Source organism: Amblyomma mixtum, chromosome 9 (assembly GCF_055824585.1).
Source record: "Amblyomma mixtum isolate Tamu chromosome 9, ASM5582458v1, whole genome shotgun sequence".
In the NCBI taxonomy this organism is placed as follows: Eukaryota; Metazoa; Arthropoda; class Arachnida; order Ixodida; family Ixodidae; genus Amblyomma; species Amblyomma mixtum.
In genome coordinates, this window is record NC_143020.1 from 110,453,862 (window position 1) to 110,474,996 (window position 21,135).

At 49.4% G+C, this 21,135-nt stretch overlaps 1 protein-coding gene across 11 annotated transcripts in view; it reads right to left on the reverse strand.

The window, feature by feature from the left end:
• Positions 1 to 12,855: 12,855 nt before the first annotated feature.
• The window catches only part of Prosap (SH3 and multiple ankyrin repeat domains prosap), a 207,351-nt gene continuing 199,071 nt past the window's right edge, over positions 12,856 to 21,135 (reverse strand). For all 11 annotated transcript variants that reach the window (XM_089561362.1, XM_089561361.1, XM_089561356.1 and 8 more), the window contains one exon: positions 12,856 to 20,515. In XM_089561362.1, the coding sequence (XP_089417488.1) occupies positions 17,931 to 20,515 (2,585 nt within the window). In that variant the 3' untranslated portion in view covers positions 12,856 to 17,930. The remainder of the gene's footprint in view (positions 20,516 to 21,135) is intronic.

The following is a 21,135-nucleotide window of genomic DNA, read 5'->3' on the forward strand; positions in this document are numbered from 1 at the left end:
CAGCGGGTGAGTTTCAGCTAGCTTGGCTTTTAAACACACATATAGTTGGCAACTACTTCACTGAACCTAAACTGCAAATCTAGGAAGGGCGAACGTTTCCGAGGCAGCGATTAATATTTTCTGGCATCTACTGAACGCGCCAGGAGTGAAGCGTATTTGTGCGCGTATTTGGCTTGGTTTCTAGCGCACCATGATTGCGTCACTATCTTGTGGTCACATGCCTCGCAGTGCTTGACCACTGCGCTTCGCTAATTTTGACACCAGCTTTGTGCTCCTTCATCGTTCACTTGAAATACTTTCTTGCTCCAACCTGCAACGCCGGGTACTGAGAACAGGATTTACACAGTGCTTTGGGCCTTTTCTTTAAGATGACGCTTTTCCGGGCGAGCCAGGAGGCGTCCGGTGGTGGTAATTGACTTGAGTATTGTTCGCACCCCTTCCTTTCCGAGAATACGAGCCGATGTTGTGCTGGCACCTTCTACGCATGGTCTGTATCGCGTCTTTGACGCTGGCGTATGCTTGTGCTAGGCATATAATTTTTTGCTTGTGTCTTTTTTGGTTTCAGGCGATACGTGGAATGAGCAAACTGTAGTATCCTTTTCTTCGGTGGTCAGTAAAAAAAAAATAGTAGCCGTATTCGCTTTTACAACGACACGGAAAGCTGCGATTTGCCCTCAACGCAGCGCCGGATCCGCATCGGCAGCTTCTCCAGTCCTCAAAGTGACGTCACGACCTCTCTTGACCAATCACGGGCGGCGGCGCGCCGCGCGGCGTGCCCCGCGGCACAGGCCGCATATTTCGGCTAAAAAAGGCAATTCGCGCTTGTTTTTGCCTTATTTGGATGCGATATTCCAGTATACAGTATGAGAAACTATAGGATGCCGCTGCCAGCCCGATTTTCAGAAAAAGTGCTTCAGTCTCCCTTTAACTAATGGTTTGCATAGTGAAAGGTGAGATGGGTAATAATTCGATTAGCTGGGTACTTTTCGGACGTCCTGAATGCACAGTCATCATCAAAAGTGTCCAGCCCACAGAGTTCGATGTCGATTCTTGCAGCATAGGGTTCTTCAAAGTTATCTCCTCTACATATATATAGGGTGCCAGCCACCAATGTTCGGTTAGGAAACATCATCCTGTTTCACATTTAGCACTGCATATACCTCTAGTATGTGAAGATGAAGCTTTCAATTGTCTACGTGACGTACTTCTAATACTCACAGCCGTATGACATGTTCTCGTGGGCCAGATAACCGCAAGTGTGGCCTTTCAAAATAACACTCCACCACCGAAAACTTCATCACGTGACTAAACATGACGCAGTTATCACAGAACAAATATCACCACATATGCATCCTAGTGCAAGTCCCTGGGGGATGACCGGACATCACCTCCTAGAGGCGTAGTAATTTGAGCATCCACTTCGATTGTTGGAGGTCCACAGATCGATCCTCGGAGCCACCCGGCACTCTGTGGAAAAGCTTCCTCCTGGCCTGGTGGTCGGCTTCTCCAGACCGAAATGCCTGGAAAAATTCTCCTTTAACCCTTCCTCGTGCACAACAAAAGCACGCTAACCATGGCGCTCTTTCGCCATGCTTCCCTTCAGATTTTAAAATTAAGTCATCATCATCATCAACCTTACGAAGGAGCTCTGAAGCTTCCGGCGATGCTGCTAGTATTTTGCTGCACTACTGGACAGCAGACTCTGTTGGCTGGGCACTTTGACAAAAGTAGTACAGAGGCGAGAGCTATTAAAGACAACACGCAAGGATGTGCCGGATGCGTACCGGGTGAAAACTTCCGGCTATTGTAAAAAGCGGAGGGCCAGCCCAACGCGCTTGCGATCGAGCGTGCCCTCGGTTTTAACCACCGTTACTGATTCCGTAAAACAGTGGCTGCACTATGCAGAAACGAATAGTTTCAGCGTGTACAATAAAAATCAGTTCGACAGCCATCACGTCAAGATAAACCTCATGGAGGAAACAATCGAGAGCATTTTACACTTGCAAGACGGCCTAACTAAAAATGGGAGACTAGTTGGCCTGTAGGATCCTGTAGCCTTCGCCCCCAGTTTTCTTCGGCAGAAAGGCACCGAAACACAAGGTAAAATTTAATGATTGTGCTGGACAGGCTCAAAACACATCACTTTACTATGTCCAGGCTGACTGATGCATTCCGTTCTGCTTTCCAAAGCAGACGACACGCAATGATGATGAGGTATGCCTGCAATCGCTGGAAAATCCGAAGTCAAGCAGTCACACGCGTAACGACCTAAGATCTCTTGTTCTTGTTCCTTTTGAATAGGAGTGATAGGTGGAGGAGAACGCCGCTTTGAGACGGTTGGCGCCTGTACTCATTGTCGACGCATGCGGATACGACACACTAAAAGCTGTGCCTTGTGACACGCGATGCAACATGGCGTCCCAATCGCAGAAGTACAACCCCTTCAGGCTCCATCTAACATTTCAATGAAAAACGAATATTTCTCGGCCAAAAAAAAGTCTTCTTAGTTTGCCGAAGAAAAACGCTATTGCTTGATTTTTTTTTAACTTAAATAGAAAATTTCTTACAAACTACTACAACACTTGGAAACAGTTGTATTATAACACCAGAATTTATGAAATCATCAGCGTAGGGATTGTGGAATCGTTTTCTTTCGAAGATGCACGCAACGCAAGAAATCCAGAAAAAGAACTGAGATTAGTACTGATACCTAAATCTGTGACAACAAAATAGCTGAAGACGGGCTACCAAGGTCACTATCATGATAAATATTTTTTGCTTCTTTTGCAATCTGGCAATAATAAATTGCACTATTTGCAAGACGAAGGATACTAAATTCTCTGGAATGACGGAAAATAATTCTTCCTAGAGCACACTGAGCAAAAGCAGAGGCTTCGCAGTGAACAGAACTGTTTAGAAAGCCCCTTGAAGGGACAATAAGACAAATGCAAAACGGCATCGCAACGCATTATCACGATGCGCCCGCAATTACAAACAGCACGGATCACGTTCAGGGAAATGTGGCTACGAACGTTGTGTTGGCACGGCCTCTACCGTCACGAAAAGCGCAATGACAACACTTTGGCTTTACACTGGTGCGAATGTAAATAGCTGCCGTGCAGTCGACATGTACGGCTATGTCAGATTTAATTAGCGCCAGCAAAACTCTCAAAGGTGTGATATTGGTGCTTCCGAAAATATTTATCTTTATGAAGACAGTGAAACTGCCTTCTGGCAACGCGGGCCCCAAAGGTCTCCCGGAGTGACGTTGCATTTCAAATGATTATTTTTCTACATAAAACAAGAAATATTGCATTCTTATTTAATAAAGTACTTCAAACACTTCTCTAATGATGCCTGCGCCTTGCTGTTCTTGGAAGTCATACACAGCACTAGCCAGCGTAGTTTTCTGTATTGTAGAGGTGAGTTTCGAGAGCTAGCACCCCTGAATAAAAAGTTCACAGAAAAATGGCTGACGCTTAGCTTAGGTTAAGCCTGGTCAGATGCGAAGCATATTGTCGCCGAGTTGCATATCGAGCACGCCGCTTGGCTAGACGTTCTTCACGCTCTTCATCAGTCTCTGTAGCACGCCGCAACTTTTGCTTCTCATTCCAACGAGCAGCCCTGTCATCAGGAGGCATCTCTATCCCGTGTACGCCTAGCAGAGGCAGGCGCACCCCCTTGTATACCGCCGCTCCAGCATCACGTGTTCACTACAGCGCACCTAGCGGCAGAAGCAGGAAACACATTGGTCGCGACGCCTCGCGCGACGGCGCGAGCTGGGGCCCCGTTTCTCCTATGTCGTTACGTCACGCATCACGTGGTCTCATCTGCTGTGACGTCACGCACCACGTGGTCATCCTTGGTCACGACGCCTCGCGCGACGGTTGGGCCCCCGTTTTTCATCTGCTGTGACGTCACGCATCACGTGGTATGACATGGAGGTCACGAAAGGTCAATGGTAGCGACACCGCCGCGCTCGAGGAGCTGGGTTGGGCTATTTTAGTATGTTCGCATAAAAACGGCGGGGGACTCTTAAGCTCCGCCTTTAGTGCATGACGCGATAGCACGGGCTTGTGCGTGCGTGCGTGCGTGCGTGCGCGCGTGTGTATGTGTGCGTGCATGCGTTTGTGTGTGCGTGTGTGCATGCTCGCGCCTACGTTTGTGTAGTGATTCCCCTCAATGCGGCCGCCGCCATGCGGCTACTAGGCTAGCCCCCGCCGACCTATTGGCACCACATGACTACTTGGCTCAGCGGAAACATCTTCGGTCACAAAGGCATCGCCCAAGTAAGGCATTCAGCGATAATTAATATGCAAACTTGGTACAAGATATCCACCCGAATCCCTAGTTTCCTCCGCCAACAAACACATTTTTCTTCCCTTTAGTTATATCTTCTCATGAACTGCTACCGCCACAGCAGCATGGAGAGTAAAAAATATATGAACAAACAGGAACGGTGTGAGGTGTTACACGTATACACGATTGCTTTGTCAATGATCACGTATAATAGGGAGTATTAAAATCATGACAAGTTGACGAAAATTTTAACTGAGAAATATTTTTAAGCACTCTACGTCATTGTCACGTCCTAGCTAATAATATCCAAGTGTCCTCTTTGCTAAATACTAAGTTCCACATGCTGCAATGGATGGAATGCAACAAGCCTATTGCAGGTCTCGATGCCATGATGAGATTATTTGAAGCAGTAACGAAACTGTACGCGATGCGAATCTCTTTCATGGGTTATTTTTCCGGATGTTTTTCTCCCCAGATTTTCCTCTTAATAACTGCGAAAGATACGTTGGTGAGGTCTGCGTGTGCACTGTACGACAAGCCGAACGTTGCGATAGAGAACAATTGAAAGATGAATAAATAAAATCACTAATCCATTGTATTATAGGGCAAAACGCTGCGGTATCAAAAGCCACTGAATCCACTTTTGAATGAAGTTATTTTTGGACATAAATCTCATGGATGTCGGGATTGTGGAGTGGTGTTTCTCCTAAGGTAAGAGGGCGCCTTACTAGTTTTGCTGCAGCGCCACGAAGCACTGAGAAACGTTATAGCCGCGTCAACCACAACGCGCTCCAATCGGCTCGCGCCGGCGAGCACTTAAATGGCGACAAGAAGCTCTCAAGAGGCTGCCGTGCAAACCATTTATTGGCTTTTCTTATGAAAGCGAGCTTGCTAGAAGGCACAGGAGATTTTTCCGTTTGTTTGTTTCAGTCAGGTATCGAGATGGGCTCCGAGCTGGCACACTGGAGCCCTCGCAGCTGCGACGACAGACTGGGAGCAGCAATGCATCGCGTCGACGTCCCGTAAGGCATTGACTCGGGGCCGCCGTTGCATTGACAGGAAGCAGCAGGCTGGAAAGCGTTGGTGTCCACGCCCAGTCGGTAGGCTTCGGGAAGGAGACGACGAAGCCTGCCTGCCGTGTTGCAACGCCGGGCGATTAGATCGTAATTCTCCACATGTGCCACACGTCATTGTTCTACGTCGGGTCTTTGGTTTCACCAATCCTTGCTTCGCCTCTCTCCTCTGAGCACGTCCCTCAAGCCTCCCTCGTTTCTTGTTCTAATCTTTTTTATCCAACTTCGTGCACTAACTCATGGCAGATTGAAGCACACTGAACATCTCTATACTCTCTAATAGAAAAACAAAGGCTCGGATATGAACATACAGTTGAAATACGTAAGGAAATAAGGCAGGGAAAGGAGAAACGAAGTCGACAAATAGAGACAAAAGTATTTTAAAGAAAGCGACTTTGTACACCGCAAAAGAGCCAGGCTGACGTCCACTTTCCGTGGTCAAGAGGCCCACTTAAAAGTACGCAAAGGTAGCTAAGTAGCACATACGGATTATCAAGAATGACGCCATTTATGAGAACGCTTCCTTGGTTTTCAATCGCACATGCACAATTCGCAATGTTATTCCCAACTTCTGGGAATGGACGACACGTGCGAAATCAACGACGAAGGCGAAATCTAGGAAGACATAAAAAGGAAATGCTTTTAACCCGTAATGCTTTTACAGAGAGATTTTGCTGAGAGGAAAGTGTGCACTGATATCAAAAATATTACACACAAGTATAATTTTGGGTTCCGAATTGCTTGGGGTCCGAATTATCGGTCCTTAACTTCTATAACGCTGTTGTAGGTGTGATGCATGTAAGACATGCACGAATTTGGCTAAGTGTACACTTTAGACTGCACTAGCTGCAGGTGGATAGGGCGAAATTAGTGTAACGTGGGTGAGTAGTGGCAACGCGACTAAGCAAGACAGAAGACAGACAAGCGCGGAACGAAGAATTTCTATTGAATGCAGGATGCATAGATCGAGTGTGTGGGCCATCAACTGTTGTAGACTCATAACAGAGACTTGTACTGTCAGTAGTAAACCTCTTGTGGAGGGAGGAGGCGTCATGCATGCGGCACGAATGGAATATCTTGCGCGGTACGTGGATGCCGGTCCTAGCGAGACATCCGAACTCGCATTTGCTGAGGTGGCTCCGAGAACCCAAGTCAGCGTATCCACAATGACCACAGGAGAGGATAGCGGATGTGGTGCGCATGCTGTAGAGGTGTCTGACGGACACGCTGCCAGTAGAGCAGGCAGCGTGTCCTCGCAGAAACTGCCCTGGGCTGATAGCCCAGGGCACGTTTCACAGACACGTCACCTTCGCCGCGAGGCTTAGCCTTGCACTCACCTTCGATGCCGGCGGCCTGGATCGGAGGTGTATTCAACAGTCGTTGGTCGGTCCTGAGTGTGACGGCTTCTACGCGTCTTCGCTGGAAGGTGGAGACGACAGCAACCCAACGGAAACGAGCACAAAGCCATGTCAAGGAGCACTGCCGCTTGTACTACTGCGAAAGTAATTTCCGTGGCTAGCACCAACGAAGGAAGACCGGCGGTCTGACGGTCGCATTTTTCACCCCGCGAGTCTGCTGCTTGCGCATGCGCGTTACTCTAGGCTACAGGGCTTTCAAAAGGCGATCGGGTGATCTGCGTTGTCGCACTTATCAGCTATAGAAAATTTTCCCCGGGTGCAGAGGCCGAGAACAATGACGTGGGCACTTCGCCGCTGCTCCCATGGGCAGACGGCGCGTCGTCACGTTTCCTGCGGCCACACTTTTTTCTTTTTCTTTTCGTTGTCTGCCTCTGGCCCGTCTAGATGAAGCGATATCAAGACTGCTTTAGTCGCGGAAGATTCGCTATACATACGCATGCTATAGACTGCTTGGGCGACGTTCTCCCCGTTCCTCTCATCACCTGCAATTTTAAACTAGCGGACTGGAAGGAGAGGGATAATTTTCGCATTCCTTCATGTTCATTCAAAAAACCTAATGGGCTGTAATATGTGTAGAGTGAACGAAACGCCTTCAGTAACCCTAGGAGACAGTTGTGCATAATGCATCCAAACGGCAATAAACTATAGACCTTTGCATATTGGCCTTTTTGAGCGCGTATTTCCTCTGGACTGTGCCAGCAGCGTTCTAATTTGCGGACTTCCTACAGGCATCTAGTGCACATGCACGCTACGGTCCAAGGCGCACGCGCGCTCAGTCAAGCTGTAAGCAGTGAAAAGGGCTGTACGCCTCGATTTTTCTTATTTCTTCTTCAGCGGCTCTAGGCTGGCCGTGCTGTTAGCTCTTCGTGCGTTCCTCTCATTTCCTTGCTTGATTGCTTCTGCTAATGTCTGCGTGACGGCTTCAGCGTCTTAAACGACGGCGGGTGGTTCTTTTTGCAACGGCTGTCTGCAACGGATAGCCGTCCCCGAGCATCAAGATGGCGAGGAGAAAAAGAATGTCTCACGTCACGGGGACATCTATACCTTCTCCGACTCAGAACAGATGGAGTACGATAGAGGACGCACCAAGGTCGTGAATCGACTCCCAGAAAGTATGCTCCGCTGGGTTTAGAGCACGTACGGGCCTGAAGTCGCCGAGCGTTCCAGCATATACCAGTTGCATTGGGCAAACATTTTCATACGCCTTAAGGGGGTGTCGAGGCAGCCACTAATGTCGAGAAGCCACTAATTTCTGCGTCTTCAAAGGAGACACTTCCCTCCAGCTCGTAGATAATTAGACGCCCCAGATGCCGTCTCTTGGTGGCAGATACAGACGAACACGTTTCCAAATCTCCATAGACTACATTTCATACACCTAACATTATACTCCGGCACGTGTCCTGGGGCCAGGCCCGTCCTGCACTCTTCCACATTTCTTGGGGATTTGGGGCCAAACCAAACGCTCTGCAGACGGAAAACATGTCTTTTGAGCGGGGGAGGCGCTACTGGCCACCGATAACTTTGAGGGAGAACAGGTCCTCATACAACACGTCCGCAGGGTAGCTGTAGCCAATGAAGCCTTGGAACGAGGATCCCACCCATAAGCTCGCACAACTCCCCTTCTTTTAAGGGGAAAGCCTTTAATGGCTCATTCTCCCCTCCGTCCATCCGGCGTTACATCCAGCGCCTGGGGTGACTCATCGATGAGCGCAGCTGCCAAAAGGTGACGTCATCTTCGTCGAAAGGTGGAGCTGTCGGCGCGGCGGCGTCGAGCGCTGCTCCGTCGTCAGTCGGTGTGCGGCAGCTAGTGGAGGAGGATGGCTTCCAAGCGGTGCAGCCGTAACAAACATAGGCAGTCATTGGCAGTCAAAGTAACGCGAAAGAGGCTTTCGCCTAGCGCATTTTAGGCGGCCAAAGTGCCCCCATAGTTTTTTAATAAAGTTTTCCCACCTCCTCCACTAATTTTTTCTCACGGTGCAGTTGAGGCGTGCACCGACAGCGAGAGACGTACCGCACCTTTGTCTTCCTCAAAAATTAGTTGTAGGTCTAGTTGTAGGAGGAGGGGCCGTAAATATATCGGCACCTCATCTTCATCACGTACGAGACCTAAAAGCCAGAGAACTTCTTTTGCTGCCATATCGCCCACTTGCAGCTCCCACCAAGGCAGCTTTAAATATTTCAGTCCTTCCAGCCTTGTTCTTCAAGCAAGATTGGTACGTGGAGCATTTGAGGTGTCACACCACTGTTTGTGGTAGTCCTTTGTCAAGATCCTCCTTTTTAGTTGGGATTACTTCATAAACTCCTATGACTGAAAATGCACTGCTGCCTGTTCTGCATTTTTCGTGTGTAAGGGCAATCTCATGTTTTTCTTGCCTGATGTATGAACGCTGTGTTTCTTGAGCTTGAGTATAACTGCGTTATTAAGCATGAAATGCTTTTAGCTCCCGTTGTCAGCAGTGTGGTGACGTCACGCCGAGACCGACAGCCAACATCCGGGCATTGAATTCCACTCATCCGGGCACTGAAACGAGAGCATCCGGGCATCGTACGAGATTTAACGACACTCTCTAAGAGAGAGGGCCGCGCTTCCGCGCCGTCCCCAAGGATGGCGCTGCGGTCCCACACTCACGCATGTAAAAGACCGGCCGCTGGGCCTTCAGCTCATGAAGTTTCATACTTTGGCAGGCGGAGTATTCGAACGCGCTGCATATAAATTCTTGTCAGGCCAGCGTCTCGTCGTGTCCGCGTACGCTTCTGCATCGTCCTGCATTTCAATGCCGCCACCGTCACAGCTGCTTAAGCCGAGCAATGGAGCCTGATGAAAGGAGAGGTATGAAGCGTCCTGCGGAAAGCGATCGCTTTGCGAGTGATACGCCACAGCAGAAGACTGCTCGCCCCTGCCGACAACGCCATGATTATGCGGCCGCTCCCGAAAGCGACAAGGCCGCCACGGTTCGCGGCTGCCTACTTAAGCCCGCACTGCTGCAGGCGATCGCTTCGACGCAACGAAAAGAGTGTGGTGCGGTGTGGTGTGGTGTGGTGTGTTGAACACTAGACTCATTTCAAGATTTTCACTAGTACCATCTACATCCAATGTGTTATGCCCGTAAACATTTCATGCTTACTCTACTCTCGGTTACGGGAGAGGCAGAGTTTTTTATTTAGTGTTTTTGTGTAAGCGTTCAATTGGAAAAGTTGATGACGTCAGCTGTGCTCAAACACGGTTGCGTCCGCCGCGTCATGCTCCTCATCAACGTTGCTTTTTCGCGGTTGTTGTTGCTGAAAATATTTGTTGACTAAACTGAGCATAAGCCTCGTGGATGGAGCCCCAATCTGAGGATTCCATTGGTCGAAGCTACTACGGCAGTCTTGTTTACAAGACATTCTTAGCCCTTGGGGCTTGGGTAAGGCGGCCTCCCACCGGATAGGGGTTGGTAAATGAATGAGGAATATGGGCTTTCTCCTAGGAGGCTTATGTAGCACGTGGTAGAGTTTCGCAATACCTCCGGCCTGTGAAGTTGTGGCCTGTGAAGTTGGCCTGTGAAGTTGTGGACACCCATTGTGTAGGAATTTTGGATTCCCAAGCAGCACGGGGTATCGGTCCAATATGGGAAATGTACTGGGAATGGCTGGTCCTACAAGGGACCAGAGTGAGACCATCCATTTCCAATATTGCGCCCATTACTTGCGCTACTTGGGTCGAGTATGATAGGTGTCGGCTTGTATCCTCCTTAGTGTTATTTCTTTATCAGCGGTGTCGCGCATCAGAATACAGCTAAGACATAGTAACTGGTAGGCGGATTAACCAATATTGAATAGTTAACTTTTTAGCTAGTACTGTTAGTCTATTTATTAATTGAGAGGCGTGTGGCTCACCGTAAATAACATCCATACACATTTTAGAACTTCGAAAACGCCGTAACTTTCGGCGCTGTGGTCCAGCAAATCCTGCCTACATCACGCCAAAATACATGCGCTTTCGAAGCGCTTGCGGGCAAAGGGACCCAGCCAGTGCACGTAACTCCTGGAAACAAAGAAAAACTGTTGGGCCATAGGAGGAGGAGGTCAAGTTTATTAAAGAAGAGGTCTTAGGCGCGGGTTGGTGTGGGGGTGTTCCCTCCTTGCGGTGGGCTCCTCTTCTAGGCCGGATGCCAGGTGGCCAACCGACGATGTCGTTCGGCGACCAATTCGGCCCGCTCCGTGTCTCGGAGTTGAACCTCTAGGTCCTAGCTGAGCAGCGCGGTTATCCCACTGCGATTTCGTAGAGCTGCAGACTCTGCGACGGCTTGTCTTGATCACATGACTATAGAGTGTGCGGTGTGTCTGCCTTTTGGTGCTTACAGAGAACAGACGGGGCTGTACTGCTCTGGAGATCATATGGAGTACATGTACGGATTAAAGAAAGCGTTTGTTTCGAGCTCCCGCCAACTGACTTGTGTTTTACTTAGAGATCTGTAGGCTTCTGGGAAGCCTTGTCTTTCTTTCTTGAACTGAGTTGCATCTTCTTTGTAGGTTGTCATTCGCTCCTTGGCCGACCTGAGCTCGGTGTAGCGCACATGCCGGTTAACCACAAATCCTCGGGAAAATTAGTGCGCCGCCTCGTTTCTAGGATGGTCCGAATGGACGGGGACCCCCATCAATGTGATCTGGTGATAATCGGAAATTTTTCGTAAAATTTTGATGGCTCAGGAGTGGGCTTTTACTTTGGAAAATTTTCGAATTGCAGTTTTAGAGTCGCTGATGATGTATTTGGCAGTGATGGAGGCAATGGCTAAAGCTATGGCAGCTTCTTCGGCCTCCTCCGGAAATTTTGTTTTATCGATCGTCGCCGATGCAAGGGGAGAACATCGCCGACGGTAACTGCGTCTTCAAAATTCTAAAAACTGGTATGGATATCACTTGCAGTGTGGGTTACACTCCTGTCAATAAATAAGGAGACTAACAGTAATAGTTAAAAGTTAACTCTTCAATGTTACTTAGCCAGCCTACTATTCCGCACGTGTTGGCTGTATTCTGATGCGTTACACCGCTGATAATTATAGTCATCACCATGATTGTCAGCGGCACTGAAAAAAAGCGATTTTTTTAAGCTAGTTTTCATAACTTGCAGAACATCTTAAGTGAAACACCTTATAAGCTCTGCTTAAGTGTACCACTTATACTCTGTGCCACTGCGGCCCGTTTGTAATTTTGACCCTCTTTCTTCTGGTTTCCAGAAAACTCACGTTTCTATACATACCACTGCGTTACGACTACGCTCCTGAGCTGAAATTTTGAAATATGTTCCGACTACAGTATTTTCATGGATTCGTGTATATTCGCAGCATGTTTTTTTTTTGTCTGCTTCATTTTACTGCTTTATTATTAGTACACCAGTGCTAAGACCGAGTTTTTTCTTGCCACTCCAATAAACATTGATTGTTTTATTATTATTAAGTATTCATGATCCACTTCTTGTTACAACCTGCAAGAAATCGCAGTAAGCGCTATAAAGTGAAACGTTTGTAAATAGTCATGGAGCACTTAACAGTCACTTCCAATAGTCTCTCGAAACATTTGAAGAAAAATCAGGGATTGCATTCAAATGAATATGACCTCATTTCATTGGCGCGAAGGCCGTTCGGCCAAAGACCGCCGTGGCTAATGTGTTTTGGTCTCCATGAGGTGGTATGAGAGACCCATATTTCAAACATTTCATCCCAGAAAAGTCTAGCACCTGCCGAGGGTAAAGCTTGTGGACCAGGCGGCACAGGGGATCGAACCTTGCACCTTCCGCATATGAGGGGGTTGTGCACACCTGTAAGTCACTGCTGCGGGTCGCTTTGAGGCAACTCTTTTCCTTATTTATTGTTTGGCTCTTCGCCATTGGTCACCTCCCCGTCGACACCGCAACCAGCGAATAACGGGGCGTGTTAAGTTGCCAGTCGCGACGTCACAAGTCATACTCACCAATGGCTGCTGTCCAAAGAAACACGGACGAAAAGTGATTGCTAGAAAATTCAGCTCCGATGTTCAGTTTCTGGAAAGGGGGTTTAATTAGGCAGGAGAATTAAAGACAACGCAGGTAATATTTTAAATCGACTTTATGCTGTAATATGTGTATACATATTACATATACACATTCACGCACCGGATAAGATATTTATGTACAATGCCACCGCAAATCAATCCGCGAGACTTCGATACATAGCAACACTCTCATCAAATACTCGGCGTCTATATGTACAGGCGGAGACGATATATTTAAAACTGCGTCGCACGACACGCATTTACCTTTTCAACAGGCAGGGATGCCTAATATTTTTCTCTAACGCAGTAAATTCGTATAGACGTTGAACCTAAAGCTTGCTTTAGAAAGGGAGCAGCATAGATAAGCTAACACCCTTTTTAGATAAACAACGCATGAACTAAATTACACGGATAAAACGAAACAAGCGAAGGATGTCAGCTCTTCAATATGATAATGCTATACAGGTGGGGACACATTTGCGCTATGCACGCAAGGAAATCGAAACTATGGAACATTATTGCACAACAAAGGCATAAGAAACTGAACTATCACACACTTTACGATCTGACCCATGCATCTTTAATATCCTGACATCACACAAAGTAGACCGGCACAAAACGTACTCTGCGCAGCCTTCAACTTGCACTTCGATGTGTCCTCGTTCATAAAGTGTGCGACGGCGCGGTTTAAATGAAAATCACACAAAGACAATTTTCCCATCACTCTGAAACTACGTTGCTTTCAAGCGCCACGCCTCCACTAATGCTGTAGCATTACCACGGTGGTTCACTTGGACGTGGTGCTGCAATACACCACGTGGAGACACCCGTGCGCCTGACGCGCTAGGAATTCTAACTATGCGAAATAAATCATGAGAGCATGATACACTCGCAGCATATAATAATTTCCGACATTTACCCTTCATACGTGATACTAGAGCTTATCACACATTAGTCTGGTTTCATCACGAGAAGATCGGCCCCGATGCTCAGCGGCTATGTGGAGGGGTGAAAATGGCGTGTTTGTTAGATTACCTGAAATGCTCCACCAGTATTTAAGAGAGAAGTTACCTTAGGTTGTCTCCAGCGCTGCATCATCTCGCCTGACACATCTATCGGCGCTTGAGCTGGGCTGAAAAATATGCCTATTCTGCAGTTTTAAAGGTATGAATTTTATAGTAGACTTTACCACCCACTGCTAAATCAGCAACACCTACCAACATCAAACCAGCGTATTGCCAATGCGTTTGTTTTAAACTTCTTAAATGTAAGCAACAGAACATTACTTTGGACAGACCCAGATTAAGACGATAGAGAAAGAAGAACCACTCTTGCAGAGTAGAAAATCCGGGAATGCATCTCGCATGAAGAGACGGCACACGGGACAGCAAAAATGGTTCGCAGTGCAACTGAACACGTGCATGCAAGATTTTGTTTCATCTCGTATCTCATTCGCAGACAATGACAGAGAAGATGCGAGTTCATCAAGAACTGCGACCTATTCTTAAAGCAGACCCCAAGAAGAAGCTTTTCGCGACGTCCTCTTACATCTTTGACCGACAAACAACTCAAGCAGTGGTAACATTCCAACCATTAGAGCTACAAAGCGATCAAATGGGGCACTAACATGCACTCGAAGAAACGGCACAGGCGTATTAAAGAAGGAAAGCCTTTTTTTTTCACACGCACTCAGTACAGTGCCGTTGATGTCCGGCACATTAAGGAAAGAGCAAACCTTTCACTCATGCAACCAGCACACGGTTTCGACGCCGTGTAACGCGTATTTCACTACTTTGCAACCGTTTAGCCAGAGACATGGGGCTTTTCGATTCGCCAAGAACTTGAGACGTGTCCTGGCCGCACTTTGACGGTGGAAGTGTTTCTTGAGGCATATCACGTGGCACGAAGAAACCCGCACAAAACGATGACGACTAGACACCGTAGCAATCAGAACAGCTCGTCTGATAGTCTTAATGCAATACTACATGTCGCATTTTTTTCGTCTGTTCACATGAAGGTCCATCTGTAAATCTTTATGCCTGTCTATCAGGTCTTCTGCCTGTTTTCCAGCCTGCTCACCTCTACTTACACTTGCCTTCATTTGTATGCATGAAATCGCTTTAAAACATGAATGTCTTTATTTGCGTGCCGGTCTGTTCTGTAAGTATCGGTCGGTATGGTGCAGGTCTGGAAGTCTGTGGTCGATTAGTTCGCTCTTCATCCTGTTCCCCTCGGAATTCTGGCTTTAGTTCTGTTCTTAGTGCGCATGTCTACTTTTCTTTTTTCCTCTCTGCATGACTCTCTGCCTGGCCGCCATTTCTGTCTGTCTACCTCACTTAGTCATCCTTACAGTCAGTTTTCGCTCTCTTTCGCTCGTCAGCGTGTAATTTCTTCCATCTAACTTCTTCTATCCATCCGTCCTTATCCGTCTGCCTACCGATCTGTGTTTATCGTTCGCATTTTCTGCATATCCATTCCCATGTCAGACGTCCAGTCTGCCGGCCTGTCATGTCCGTCCAGAACATTGCAGGATACGGAGCTGGCCTAACTTCTCACCGATTTCTGGTCGTCCATCCGTTAGATGCGCCTTCATCTCCAACTTTTCATTGTCAGTCTTTCTTGCCTACCTCCGGTGCTCCAACAGGTCCTTACACCTTAGTGCCACGTGATATGCCCCTCTTCCATCTGTCTCCTGGTGAAGGAGATCCAATCAGTGGCTCACAAAACGTTGTTACCCCCTCCTTTCATCGTCCATAAGTTTCTGCACGAATCCGGCCCCGTATCTTTGGTGAATTGAGCATTGTCTGCGGCACGCTTATTGAAAGTGTTAAGCGCTTGTGCCGCGAACTGTGTGTTTGGACCGACACTCGCCTAAGCGGCGGTGAGGATTTGCAAAGGTAATCGCCCCGCCTACTCGAACATTTGCTTTTCTTTCACTAGAGAAGAAAAAAATCTGGAAAGGGCTCCCACCGGTAGTGATACTGGCGTAGTTTAGCAAAATTCTCCATTTTTTTCAGATGCGCGCTATAAAGTAGCACACTGGACACAACTGGAGGATAATATTTCCATGCTTGATTATTATGGGATGATATTACGAAAAAAACTTACAGCAACCCGGACGCGAGCTCCGCGAAGTGAACGAAGGTAGGTGCCAGAAGTTCGTGATGTACTCTGAAACTTTGTGCAGAGTGTTGTTGATCTTTAGTGCCATGAGATTCCTGAGCGGCAAGAAATTGTTTCGCAGGAGTTCCCGAAAAGTATGGTTGATGTTGAGGTCAAATTTATCTTTCGCGAAACCCGAGCGCTGACACTGGTAAAAAAAAACATCTTGGCTGCTTCTGTCTCCATGGGATGAACGCCTACGGACAGTTTAAGCACGAAGCAAACGATCACCGCCAGTCAATTCACTTGTCTTTGTCGGTAAACGAGACCAAAAACAAATCGTTTCATGCTTGGGAATGGTTAAGACGATTGCCTTAAATGGAGGACGTCTCTTTGGCTTGTGAAGGTTAGCCATTAGTCGACGTAAAAACAGACTTATCAGGCATGTAGAGCCCGTAGTCTCGTACAGGCAGTATTGTAGGCTCTTATCTGCAGAGGTGAGATAAAAAAATTGGCGTCCTCATTCGGTACAACCCTGAACAGGTCAGCCCATTCCTTGTACACAGTTTCCCATTAAAGTGCTCAAAGATGAATGTCAGGATGGTCCTAGCAGATGTAAGACCAGAAGTGAAGGAAGAGCTAAAAACTTCATTTGTCGTTTCGGGTTAGACTCAATAAATTATACAGCAGATGACCACAAAGCAAGAAAGATGGCACAGGAGACACAAGTTCAGCGTGGTGATTGCGAAGCTTTGGTATGTAATATGGTTTTCCCGCAAGAACTATAAAAAGAAAGATACTTTTTCTGCCAACGCATCAAATTTAACACAGCACATTTTCACACACGAAACCAAAAGTTGGTCGATTGTACTCCTCACGTTGACATCGTTGCAGCGATCACCACACGCGTACGACATGGCAACAAGTTTGGACACAGTATCACACTTCGTTATACAGGAACAAGCAATGTAATATATTATCGATAAATTACTCCGGCAAGACGAAATGTACCAACAGATTGCACATCACAACGAAACTTAGTTTACACAAAGAGCATAGGAGCAACCCAAACGTCAAGCAGCGTCTGACAGTAGCGAGGATTATGACGGAACCTACACACTATTTACAAAAAACTACGGCACAGGCGGCAAATGTATACCAAGTGCTAACTCACATACAGTTGGCCGCAATATAAATAGGAACAAGGGCAGGTATCGAAATTTCTCGTCAAGCATATCTTCAATTTTTTTTCAGCGTGAATTCGGAGAAACTGCGTGCATTTTGAACAACGAGAACTCGCCCACTTTTCATTCTGTGGAATAAGCAGCGCAGTGCCCTATGCGTTCCGCTTTGTATTGTAGGCAACTGTAGAAGCATTCAGAGCGAAATAAATTACTAGCTTGCGGTCACATCCCTGGCAGGGAGAGCCTTTCCAATGTCTTCAAACAGTAAATACTAGTTCAACTCTCTTCCCCACCGCTATGTAGTTGAATCGCCGCTCTGACACAAACTGCAATTCGCAAGGCGTTGAACACATTGCGAAATCCTCAAGCAGTTACGTGCCCTTGCGGCGACCTCAAGTCATGAGCAGGCAGGAAGCACAATCAACTTCATTTAGAGAGTGCAAGCGATGGCGAGAGTGAAGCGAGTTTCATGTCATTTGGTAACTCCAGCTGCTATTTCGCGAGTGTGACTTAGCGCTTTCAAGAAAACGTATGAAATCAAGCTCGTTACGACAGGTGAGAAACGCTTCAAAAGGTGGCGGAAAATACAAAGGGCACGTATCCATATTCTCGTGACGTTTCTATGTATGTTTAAGATCGCAACTCTATTGGTAAGGCAATAAACTCTTATTTTTAAACCGCCAGCCGCAGGCTACAGCAACGCAATGATCTTCGCTCCGCATGCCTCGCTGCGCACTCTCTAGATGTAGTCAATGTCAAACTGATCGGCTCCACTCGTAACCATGGCGCTATCGACTACAAAACCGTTCCGGCAAGCTAAGTGTTCGGCAGGTACGAAGGAATGCCTACTTCATGTAGCGCCTGAGCGAACGCTCCATGTTGACCCTGTGGCCAACCTGCTTCACCCCCAGCCCCATGAAGTCGTTGGAGTCCATGTTCGCCAACTTCACCCCCGTGATGCCGGCCTCGACGAAACGCGGTCTGTACTCCTGGAGAAAGAGTGACTCCAGCCAGTCGCTCACGTCCCTGGCGCTCCATTCGACAAGAGGCTTCTGCCTGAATTCCCGCTGGACCGACTTCAAACGGGCCAGGTCCCCGGCCTGCCGTTCGATTGGGACGACCAAGACCTGGGGGTCGGTCCGGCGTCCCAGCGTCCCGTATCCCGGACGATAGACGTCGTGTACCGTTGGCCGCGGATGGTGGTGCGCCGAGCTGGTAGGACGCAGCGTAGCCGCGTGGTGCTGCGGGGAGCCGTTGTAGCGGCAGTACGCTGCAGGCAGGTGCTGCTGCTGTTGCGGCTGGTTCAGCTGGTGGTACAGGGCGGCCGAGTGGCGCGCCATCTGCTGCGACTGCGGGTGATGCTGCGGCGGAAGCTGCGGCTGGTGGTGGTGCGGCGGTGCCTGCTGATGGTCGAAGCGGCGGTGGTACTCGTCCGAGAACTCGGGTGGCGGCGGGGCGATGGGCTCAGCCTGTTGAGGCCGCAGTCCGTGAGAGAATTCGGGTGGTGGAGGGACCAGTTCGGTGAGGAGGTCGGCCTCGTTGACGGCCGAGAGGCCGAGCGAGTCAACCTGGAGCCTGATGAACTGCAGGCTCTCGTCTATGCTGCGTTTGAGGTTCGAGCAGTCTGCGGCGGCGTCGGTCGCGCGCGCTCCCTCCGCTCTCCTCGTCGCGTGAACCTTCTGGTCCAATCGGATTTTAAGCGTCTTCTTGGGAATGCCACCCAGCACGGCCTTGTCGGCTTGAGGTTTCCGCACGGCCTGGTTGGCCACCATAGAAGACGTCATGGACGCTGCCGACACCGGCGGTACCGCCTGCTGCCGCCCTTGCATGTTCCTCTGGTTGAGGTTGGAATCGAAGTTCGAAACCACAGGCGCAGCGGTCGCAGCCAGGGGAACGAGGTTCTCGGCGGACTGCCGTCGCTGGAGGTAGTAGGCGCTGAGTCGCTTGGACAGGGCAGCCTGGTCGTAGGACCGGAGGTCCTGCCGCTCCACCTCAACGTCCGACGACACGCCGCTGGAACTGTTCTCCGGCTCATCGTGGAGGTGGTGGTCCTTGTGTCCCGCGTGTTTGGCGGGTCTCGGTGCTGTGTTGCTGCCTGCACTTCGCTTCTCGAAAGCGCTGATGTTGTCACGCACCGACCCTGCGGACACCTCCAGGACCAGCTTTTCGGACTCGAGTGGGTCCCTCTTGATGTGAATGATGGTCTCCTGAGCCCTGGACGATCGGGGCTCGAGCGTGTGACTTTTGGCTGCGATCACCTTGGCGTCGGGTTCGTGGCGCACCGGGATCGTCGTCGTCGTTGTCGCAGCCCTCTCCGGTGGCGGAGGCGCCTCGTCGCGCCTTGAACCCCCGGGAGCCTTGAACGTCCCCATGTCTCCCGACTTCTGCGCCTTTGAGGCCTGCTCCTCTTCTTCGTCGCTGCTGTCGTAGTCCGGCTCGGGAATGTAGGGTGGCTTGTCCGGAGGTGGCGGCGGTTCTTCCTGAACCGCCGCAGGTCCTCTGATCTTCTTGGTTTTGGCTCCGCCTCGCAGGGTCCCCGTGTCCGGAGTGGGCTGCACCACTCTGAACGTGGAGTAAACCACATTCTCGCGTGTCTCCGATGGTTCCCTGTTCTGAATCCTAGGTGGCAGCGACTGGGACCGCGTTCCGGACCCGGGCGGGGCCGGAGTCCTGCCTGGCCGCGCACCGCCGCGAGCCTCGGCGCTCGTCTTGTACGCAACGTGAGTCAGGGACTCGGGAGACGCGTACAGCTTGGCGCTGTCTCCGGGCCTGAAACTGGACATGACCTTGGAGTCCGGGATGCCGTCCACGTTGGCGTAGTCACCAATCGCGTTCGAAACATCAACCTTCAGCACTTGGCCCACGGGCGGCGGAGGTGGAGGGTGGCTCGGAGGGGGTTTTCGCGAGCTCTGACTAGCTTGCTCCGCCGGAGGTGGCGCCGCGCTGGGCGGCTGCTGTTTAACGCTCGTCTCGGCGTATATGCGCGCCGTGGGCTTCTTCCAGATCTCTTCCATCTTTTTCCAGGCCTCGCCGTAGATGGCAAGGTTCTCTTGACTCCGGCTCCGTCTTCGGGCGAGATCCGGCTCAGCTGCGTTCAACTCTGGTTCGCTGTTGAAGTCCTTGAGGTTTGTGTGACCCGCTCCGCGGGCGGCCCTCTTCATCGCGGCGACGCTGCCGAACACGCGCGGTTTGCGCTCAGCGCTCTGACGCGTCAGGAACTCTTCGAGCTCGGCGGCCGTCATGCGGGAGGGTCGGCTGCGAATCGATGCCGTCTTGGGCGCCTCCGAGCCAGCCGTCGCAGTCGCGGCCGCGCTTGCGCTGGTCGAGACGGGCGCGGAGGCTCCGTTCTGTTTCGGTATGCTTTCGATGGAGCTGCTCTTGGTGGAGCGGCCCTCGGAGTCGTATTCGTTTAGTGTCCGGTCCAGGACCTCTGTGGCGGCAGAAAGAACGGAACAGAAAGCGTTTATTAGAGAAGAGTGTGTGAAACATTACACAGTAGCATTGAGGGCACCTTATAGGCACTGTTAAAGGTAGCATGGCTTGAGAGTAGAGTTGAAGTTGTGTTATATACAATGACATCGCCATGCAGAAATCAAGCAACTGCTGGCGTTATGAATGCTTGCCCGCGTTTTTTATTTATTTATTGCGTGGTTAGGCAGGCAAGCGCCATTATGACAGTTGGAGAGCGAAGTGAATTTGCAATTAGCCACTCTTGCCTGCAGGCAGCGCGCTGTGGTCTTCATATCTCAGTATTCAAAATACGCATGCATGATGCAGTTCCTGAGAGTTTTCAGACGTTCGGAAACTGGTGCAACTGTTCGCAGCTTGCAGTAGTGCCTGTAGTGTTTAAATAGTTCAAGGCAGTAGAAAGCCAGTTTCCGTTTCGCTGTTCCCTCACTCAGAAAGCAGGGGCAACGTTCCAGTTACGATGATCCATTAAGAGTATGCGTCCACAATACAAAACGCAATTAATGTTGGATGAATAAAGGGGAAAACTGCATGCTGGATGCTGGTCTTCTCCCAAAAGCTTAGCGTCCAATTTTTTCTCCC